Below are 9954 nucleotides of genomic sequence, written 5' to 3'. Positions count from 1 at the left end.
ATCCAAAACACTGTACCAAAGTAAAACTTTATAGGTCTAACCTCTGACCTTTAAGAAATTTCAAGAAATAAGTTGACTAAAAAGTCAAGTTCAATCTGAATTTTTTGACTTTAAATGAATGCTCTCCCGTAGCTGGAATAAGACTCAGCCCAGCTGAACTTGGGATGGATTTGCCCTAGGAGCTCTAAATGTTGTTTGTACTCTTCTGTCTCCCACAGAGAAACCCACTTTGAGACATCTGGCTTATTGTGACAGTCAGTCACAGTCACTATAGAACACACACAAATCACTCACTACGAGACATCTCACTAATCCTATTTGGTTATCTTTTTATATAGAACACTTGCTTCTCCTTGATAAATTCTTCTCAAGAAAATATAAAGCATATCACACTGTTTTAGCAATCCTTTATTGAAGATAACAAGTTGGTTATGTTCACTGTATTGTATGAAACATCACAATATCATACTGGGAAGGTACTATCAGTACAGGGTTGGACCAGAGCGGACAGTCTGAACAATAAACCATTTTGCATTCTTCATTCCCTATCTTTTAACAACCCCAAAAAAACCAGTAAAGGGACAAATACCTGTTAACATCATCATTTAGAACACTTTAACTTACAAGGCTAAAATCTAATGAATAAATAAAATATACTGTGGCAATAATCCTCTCTAGACAAAAAAAAAAAAAAAAATCAGATACACAGTGAATCAAAATGATTGGGAAAGCTGGCCTTCGGCACCAGTATGAAAGAGCATGTGGTTTTTACAGACTCACCATGGGGATAAAGTTACAGAAAAATACCATGAATTCCATTTCACACAAAACCAGTTGATGACTGTCATTAGCTTAAAACTACACACAAGGGCAATTACATCCTCGCTGAAACACAGTTTAAACAAATAGGAAAATGTTTACAAGGCATCCACAGCATGTAAATCATGTACAGATGGATACATTCATTGTTTCCCCTCCCCAATAGCTTTTATTTTAGATAAATACTTTACTCTTCCCCATTTTCAGCATTTACTGGACTCATTACATGCACAACTCAAAGAAGTCAGAAAAAAAGTCAAGGTTATTGCAAAAATAGAATTAAACTAAGAATCTTCAAGTACCTTACATGACAGCCACTCTGTACCATGCCCATTGCTTATAAAATGAAAGGTCATTGAACCCATGAAAATATCTCTAATATTTTCTTAATTTAAAATAGATAATTTTAAGTGTATTTATAGTAATCTCAAAGTGATAATTTGAACTTTGAAAATAATGCAAACAATTAAAAATTATACCCATATTACACAAGACTTCTGTCTGTATCTTAAGCTGAAAAAAATCAAAAAACTATAGAAAACCACATATAGAACAAAAAAATAATCACAATTTACATTATAATAAAGGCAAATTTTCAGCATTTTAAAAAAAACCTGCAGCTGTGAGAGATGTCAAAGCAAGTCACTACTAACTATAAATTCATCAGTTTGGTTTTAAAAGATTTTTCTCTAGCAAGAGTTTAAGGGTGTGTTGTACACATGCGTAAAATTCTTACTGTTTTGAGATGCCTAGAATCTTCATATATTATTGCCAAATATACTTATCCTCAAGCAAGCAGTAGGCAACGTATCACAATTTGGACACCGCAGGGAAACCTAACGGTCTGGTAATACAGGTAAAACTGGAAAATTAAAAAAAAACAAACACAACCCCAAAAAAACCTAAAAACACATCTGATAGCGTATTGCCCAATTGAAATTACTTCCAAGCCACAGAGCTGCAAAGCCTTCCAACTCGGTAAAGTGAAGTAAGTAATGTCTCAAACAATTACTTGTCCTCTCTCACGTTTGTGTGTTGCACGTTTCATTTAGCCATAGTGTACCTTCAGAGTACACCTACAATCCCATGCACCCCAGGTATATATACCGATCTGCTGAGAGAATCGTTCCTTCCTTCCTTCCTTTTTAGGGCCAAAGTTCATTACAGATGTAATCAGTATGCCTGAGGCTGGTAAAAATACTGTAGTACAGGCAATGCTAAGAGTGGCAATATCAGGAAACACAAAATGAACAAGTGATGGAAAATTCTAATATCTTTCTGCCCATTTCACAAAATGTTGGAAATCCACCAGAATTTTTCCCATGTATTGAAGAAAACAGATTTAAAAGTTTTTTTTCCCCCTTTCAGAATCAAAAGCATTTTAGTAGATTTGTAAGGCTACCACGGATCTTCTAGATCTCCAGCACCCTACAGGAAAAGAAGAGGAGAAATATTACTACTCACCAATACAAATGAAAACATTTCGTTGCACTTTGGATTTCAGTGGCATAATTACGTAGAATACTAGCATAAGACAGGTGACATTCTCCTTTTTTTCCATACCTGCCCACTTCCCCATACAAACATTCTCCGTTCTTCAACTTCATGAGGGAATTTACTTTTATAAAACATGAATCCAGTAAAGCTATTATAGCATAAAGACTTAAAACCAAGCATTACCTAAAATGGTACTAATTCATAGCCATCAATAGATACTACATCTATGGGCTCTAAATAAAAAAAACTACCACACAAAACTGCCCCAAACTATAAAATACTAAGGAAGTCAGCTCTTTAGGTATTCCTGGTCCGCAAGAAATTCCTGCAGGCTCTTTTTCATTACGACAGTGAAATTTGTACCTGTTTTGAACAATGGTATTTTTGTGCAAGTGTTATGTTATGAACTGACCACTGACACAAGAATTTCAGATTTAACTTATCAGCAGACTAGTTACCACCACTGTGCATTCCCAGTATTAACAATGACCTACCCAAATGCATGAACATACACGTCATACACCAAAAGACACGGAAAAGATTTGGTAGAAGGTAAACTTAGGTAGAACAGTCAGTTTATTAATTTATATGTCTGATGTTTACTTTAACCTGAGAAATGTTGCCCAACTAGAGGATTATGATCAATGTGCCAAACCCAAAATTACTCAAATAGTTGTAGAAACTAATGAACATAATGAGTTAATAGCAGAAGCTATGAAAAGTTTCAAGTCATGTCGGAATGATAGCAGTTCAGAGGAAGTTTATTACTTGCTTAAAAGAGTCAATATGCATACAGATATTATTCCACAGCATATTTTTTATTTTCACTTAAACACAAATTCTTAGAACTTGACACTAGGTACTAAATCTAAGTACATTTTCATTTCTGGATATATGTTATGCTACAAGCTGGGAAGTAATAATACAGTCGTCTAGAAAATTGATATTTATGATGAACAGTGGATACAATCTAAATTGGAAAAAAATCAAAACACATTTCATGAGGAATAAGTGACAACCTAAAACATAATAGCTCTTGTAATTTAGTTGCAATATAAACTATACACAGTTCAAATACAAACATGCAGTATATGATGCTGGGGAAAAAAGAGACTGAAGAATTTGTATAATTCAATTAGCTTGCACAAAAGATACACTTAAGATGTGAATTACTTTACAATAGCAAACATATACCATCAAAATTGTTATTTAAGAATGTACTTAAAAGTTTTAAAATTTATTTTTCCATTAGCATGTTAGATTCCTATTGTTGGTGTCACAGGATTTTTTTTTTTTTTAAAAAAAACCTCCCATTTGAGGTTTTGATAACTGCTTGCTACACAACATAAGATGCAATTACTATAATATACCATAGTAGTTGAACTTCTGAGGAGAAAAGAGCTTTGTATAAACAATCTGTACAAATAACTGAAGTAAAACCAAACAGACTTCTAGGATAGATGTAACAAATGTAGAGATATAAACAAAGGAAAATAGGCCAAGTAAAGTGAAGCGTTAAATCCGCTACGTAAAACGTTACGTCTGTTTATCACTCATCTCATTCATCCCTGAATCTTCACTGGAGCTCTGTATTTCAGCAAGGTGATTCCCAGATTCTGTGTGGGTGCCTGGTACGGGGTCACTGGGTCCAGCATGAGTATCTGAAGCAGATCCTGCAGCTGATTCAGCAGTGCACTCTTCTCCCTGCACCTTAGCTAGCCTGTAACTACTGAGCATCTCTTCCAGGAGGTGGCGGTAGTTCCCCCTATGAGCAATTCTCATTTGCCTCAGGGCTTCCACCAATTTTCCCTGCGTTCCACCTTCCTCGGCTTCGCCAGGGTCCTTGTTTTAAGATTCAAGACCCCAAAAAAATCAGTAGTTAAAACTAGCATATTTTCTAGCGACATTAAAAAAAAAAAGAAAGAAAAAAACCCAAACAAGAACCCACAACATCTTTTTCTGATTGAGAAAACATCAGCTTTGCTCTATTTGAACATAAACCACCTCATTAGCAACACACATCTTAGAACAGTATCATCCATGTTTGTCTATTTTATAGAACACAATAATTTAAGAAATGATACCTATTAAAACAGCATTTTTAATCTTTTCAATTTATTTTGAGCCAGACAGTGTCACCACAGTATCTCCTCCTAATTAACTCCATCTTGATTCAAATTGTCTTTTGATGAATATAGCTGATATTCCCGACTAGACAGACCAGTTGTCAGTGAAAATTTTGAAAATTTAAGCTTCTTTAGCCATCAGGTCAATATATTTGTGAATTTCTGCACAGCCAATAGCAGCACAGTTCTGTGAAAAACCTACTAAAGAGAACAGATAACTCTACCCCTAGCAGTTTAGTTGAAGCATCACATAAAAATAAATGCTTAGAGCGTTTTACGAAACAATCCCTGATTTTTGCATGCATGACGCTGCCATAAAAGAAGCAAGCAGGTACCCAACAGCACCAGGAGTAGTGGTGTTTGAACAACATAAGACACTTTTTGGCAGATATGTGTATTGCCTAGAAAAATTAACAGATAGAACAGTTATTCAAAGAAAAATCTAACAACCTACAGCACAAAATCTGAGTAACAAGCGCTGATTAAAGAATGGTCTCCTCTGCAAACCACCTATTTGGCTACAAGCCCTCAGTTGAAAAAATTGTTTGGTTTTTTTTGTTTGGTTGTTTTTTTCCCCAATTTCTGTAACATCTGTTACAATACTCTGACACTGATCAGTATTTTAACTTTCAAGTGCTAAAGCAGTAGTTTTGCTTTAAGGGAATAGTACATTTTAAATTACTACTATCTAGCAAATTATCAAAGCTAGACAAATGGAACTGTATCTCTGGAAGCTGGCAGAGTTTGCAATACATTAGAGGCAAAATCCAGACTGCCTTGTTGTCATGCTGACCTCATTTTATTGTCATCTAGTCCAAAAGCTTCATAAACTACAAGTACTGCAGTCACTGATTTACAAGCTTAATAGCAGTATTAAGACAATATCTTGGGTTCAGTAAGATTTTGGATGCTGTAATGTTGCTGGAATAGCAGCCCCAAGACTGATTAGCACAGTCCAAGTTAAAAAGGGGACAATTTTACCACAAAAATGGATGTTACTACATATAATGCTATCCCTGTAAGCTTCATTTGTTGCATAGAGACATACTTCCACTGTGGTTTGTTGGTCTTAGTTTGAGATGTTTTGACTCCCATATATTAGCATTTTCATATTCAGATAGCTCTTCAATAGTCTAATGAGAAGAAGCAAGTTAAAGGAGGTAGTTTTAATGCATGAATCAGGACTGTTTAATGCCTCATGAGCACAAAGTCAGTGAAAACTCAGGGCATCAAGATGAGTCTACAGATGTATTCCACTTTGTAGGTTTTGACAAAAAATACTATTTATGTATTTATGTAGCTATTAAACAAGGCAGCATAGCTGAAGAATTCCAGTTTTTTAACGTTCAAAGAACATCTAAATTCCTTAGTTCCTCCATCCCATCTGTTTTGCTCTGAGGTTGACATTAGCAAACATACACCCTGAATCTCCGCATTTCACAATATTCAGATCTTTAAAAATTCTTTTTGCAGACTGAATTGAATACCTTTGCTCCCATGCAACACTGAAGAGTAAAAGCCACAAGCAATGTAATAGAAGTTCTGAGACTTCTAAACAATTCAAATGCTAGTAGGAATCAAAGTAACAGTGCTGTTAGTGTTTGATATTCAAACTCACATCCTGCTTTGCACTGCACCCTGTTTGATGGCAAACTATTTTGTGCTTCCCTCGTCTCCCTCAGTGCTAGCAGACAAGGAACCCCACAGACATCAGTACGACAGAAACTGCCTCTTTTATATACTATAACGTACATTTCTCTTGAATGATGTGTGGCTAGAAGAGGTCCCTGAAAACTATAATTATTGTGCAAGTTAGCATTTGTCTTCCTTCATGTTCTAATTCAACTTAGTGCTACTGACCATAAAAACAAGAGTAAATTTGTGCTAGCTATATTTAACATGAGCATTCACAATTTTCACACAAGCTGTGCTCTGTTAAATTATGTATATAAAAAGGGCTACTATGTATTAGGGGCAGGACTGACAATGTTCTAGGGTGCAAGGATTTTGCCCATTTACATTTTTTAAATTATCTGTAGCAGCCCTTAATGACATATGATTTGATTTAGCAAAGTGCCTGAGTATAGTATTAGTAAAAGCAAGAGAGAAACATGATTGGTTTCATACAAGATACTCAAACACAGCTTTAACCAAATGCCACTGAAACTATTAACATGGCCACTGTAATTTTAACATTGCTCCTTTTGGTTAAGGATATATATACACCCAAGCAGCCTAATTGGATAGTAGCCTCCTAGTCTTAGGAACACATTAAAAAAAATGGTTGAAGAAGTAGAGTCGGAGAAAGAGCAATTCTTCAACACGTTAATTAGAACGACAACTCTGTGGTCTTGTAACATTATAGTGGTAACAATTACTTAGCTATGAGGAAGTTCTTTTAAATTCCCTTTAAAGATGTGAAAGCACTGAGCCCCAATACATAACAGATTTCTATGATTTCACTTGTAAAGGTAGAAGTCATCACATTTATAGCAGAAGTCCCTCTGCACAAACACTGGCCAAGTTGTTCTTTGTGAGCCCGATGCAGGGCTTTCTCCAGCCTTGGATTTACAAAACACTTGTACTCTGCTGAGATGTGTAAAAAAAAAAAACCAACACAAAGCTTATGACTGCTATACCTTGAAGCCACACTAGTGATCTTTGAATACCGCTGTAGTAAAGATTCTTTTTTACTTCTCAGTCTCTTACCCTATATGACACCTCCTTATTTAGGCTATATGTTAAGGATTCTCAGAAAATACACATGTGAAGAATTGGAAGAGGCTACTCTAAAATCACTGGCTTGAATGAAAAAAAATTCTAGGCACAACACTGACTGAAATCTTTACAGAGTTGAGTAAAACCAAAGCTAATCTAGAAAAAGATACCACTTTGGTTTTGATTTATAGACTTTCTAAGAACTTATTTGCAAAGCTATTGTGATCCAGTTCACAGTAACTCAGGGTAACGAGTTCAAATTTTCAAAGCTAAAGAGTATATTCTTTAGAATTAAGTCACATTCTCAATTGCAAAAGTTAATCTGGTTGGTTTGGGTTGCTGTTTTTGTGGGGTTTGTTTTTGTGGGTTTTCAAGGTTTTTTTAAATTTTTATTTATGTGCATTAATATTTTAGCAATTAATTACATTATTATTTTGTCAAGATAAAAAAAAGGGTTCTAGCCTTATATAAAATCACCAGATGAAGATGACTGCCACAGGCAGGGTTTCCAGTTAGTAACAGCGGTATTCTCCACTACGCCCACGCTCTAACAAACACGTGTACACTATTAACTACACAGGGGGAAAGATTCCCAAGTGCAATTCAGTGCACCTTCATGCTCTGCAGACTTGGCATCTGTGTCTGTAGCTCCTAATTTTTTGTATGAAGATCTCACTTTTTGTCAAATTGCCTTCATTTCAGTCTCACTTGGAAATGTCATCATTGGGATGTACTGTATGTTTCCTTCCTACCTTTGGTTCCTGTTTAAACGTGAGATGTGTAGTAACATTATCACAGCGTGTAGACATTGTGGAGAGTCTGATGTTGAGTAACTGAACAGCTTCCTTCCCTTTTACCCCCGTCCCGTGCACTAGAGTATTCAGTTCAAAAGACTAAGAGATCACCACATATACACCTGGAATTGAGTAAGACTAGCAAGGAAGTCATGTTTTCATCACTTCAGAGATCAGGCCCACTAAATTCATCGCTTTCAAGGACAGTAAGATAACAATTCCTACTTGCTGGGAAAGTGCAAACAGGAATTGTATCCTTTACCCAGTGGTGCATCCTCCTCTCAAACTGCTCTGTGTCAGAATCACTTAGGATGGAAAGAAAAAAAAGGTACTGACTGGCAAATGACACCTTACCACAAGATCAGACTAAAATTTAATCTCATGTATTTAAAACACATCATCCAAATAATTATTGAGACTTGCACTAAATACCAACAGAAGGCAAAGTTTACAAAGTAGACAGGAGTATACTGCTCACACTTCATATTAAAGAAGCCAAATTAAAAGTACTCAAAACAAGGTCAAAGCTATTAATGGTAATAAGGGTTAAGGCTATATTCTTTGATGAGTAACTTGCATATTTAGTTCAGCTACCTCACTTTATTAAATTCTAATGGATGACGTAAAAAAAACTTCCTGGAAGTAGCCAATACACAAAAGGATGCTGTACTGTATGTTAGGACTTTCAGCAAGTTTGCATGGCTATTGAAAAGTAAATTTGGACTTAGAAAAGATGCATCATAAATGCAACTATGGCATACAATATTTCTAGAAAGTTACCATTAGACAAACTTTTTTTTTCTTTAAAAAAAACCACAATCAACTTATAAGACCTATGCCATATCTTCAGATAAACTACTTTCATCAATAACTTTACCCCAAAAGTAGGAACAAAATTATGGCTAAATATGAAAAGCAGTAGCAGGCTGACAGAGCTGCAGAGTTTCCTGAAGGACTAAAGAAGCTGAAAAGAGGAAAATTTTGTCTAGCTTGTTTTGGTATACTATTGCACAATTTGTCGAAAGTTAAATGAAAAACGCATACTCTATCACTTTCAAAATAAAACAAGTAACAAATCCTAAAAAATAAGAGTTAGAGATTTCTTCTCTATTTGTACTCTAACAGAAGAGTGGCCCTTTCCACCTATACAAGCTTTCCAAATTAAGAGAATAAACCAAATATAGGTAGGCAAGAGAAGATGACAGTGGGAAAGAAATGTAATAATAATTGTGGTGAGGCTGCATATTCACAATCTCAAGGTACATAATTGATCAAAGTATTTAAAATGGAAGTTGACATCTCCCGAACACCATTCATTGTAATGACTACCTGACTGAGGACCTTGTAGCCACCTCAGAAGAGAAAAAATATGACGAAGGATTTACTAGAAGATGAATGGTACCTTCACAGATTAGTTCACATAAACTGTTCAGCAAATGACAACATGTGTACAAGTAGTGATGTTTTTTATCAGTTCTTCAGTTTTCCAAAGATTTTTTTTTTAAACAAATTTAACGGCTACTGATACGAACACCAGTTATTACTCTTTATACTAATATTTAGAACCACCTAATACTCAGGTTTAAAGTTACAGTAAACTATATTTCAACATACTATTCAAAATTCAGCTTATTAGGAACTGGGCAGAAGAATGTAAGCCATTTTAGAAATCAGAACTGAAGTAAACTAAAATTACTTTACACTTTCCTTGGACCACTGCCCTTGGGGTATTTAAAGATAGTGCAAACTCTAAAAAAAGGAGTCAATATTAGTCTCATTATCTTTTCTATGTACCAAGGTCTTCCACACTAACAGAAGACAACAGGAAGTGTGTTTGCCCCCAGGCATAACAGCTGGTTAAATAATGAATATGCTGACCATAATGTTTGACAACAATAAACTACAATTTAGAAAAGCCCTGCATTGTTGCCTCACAGGTTTGACTGAAAAAGCAGTAGTTAATTAAATGTTTACAAAGTCTTTCAGAATTGGGTGTCAGT

General features: G+C 35.2%; 1 protein-coding gene across 2 annotated transcripts in view; it reads right to left on the bottom strand.

The window, feature by feature from the left end:
* Positions 1-390: 390 nt before the first annotated feature.
* Positions 391-9954, bottom strand: part of PPM1B (protein phosphatase, Mg2+/Mn2+ dependent, 1B) — a 31939-nt gene continuing 22375 nt past the window's right edge. The window contains exon 5 of one of the 2 annotated variants that reach the window (XM_009695213.1): positions 391-2247. In XM_009695213.1, the coding sequence (XP_009693515.1) occupies positions 2218-2247 (30 nt within the window). In that variant the 3' untranslated portion in view covers positions 391-2217. Of the gene's footprint in view, positions 2248-3547; positions 4159-9954 lie in introns of those variants that run through there. The other variant, XM_009695211.1, reaches the window with a different exon arrangement.

The sequence above is a fragment of the Cariama cristata genome, unplaced genomic scaffold (assembly GCF_000690535.1).
Source record: "Cariama cristata isolate BGI_N322 unplaced genomic scaffold, ASM69053v1 scaffold17972, whole genome shotgun sequence".
NCBI lineage: Eukaryota > Metazoa > Chordata > Aves > Cariamiformes > Cariamidae > Cariama > Cariama cristata.
The sequence above is the reverse complement of the archived record's forward strand: the minus strand, read 5'-3'. Positions and strand labels throughout refer to the sequence as shown.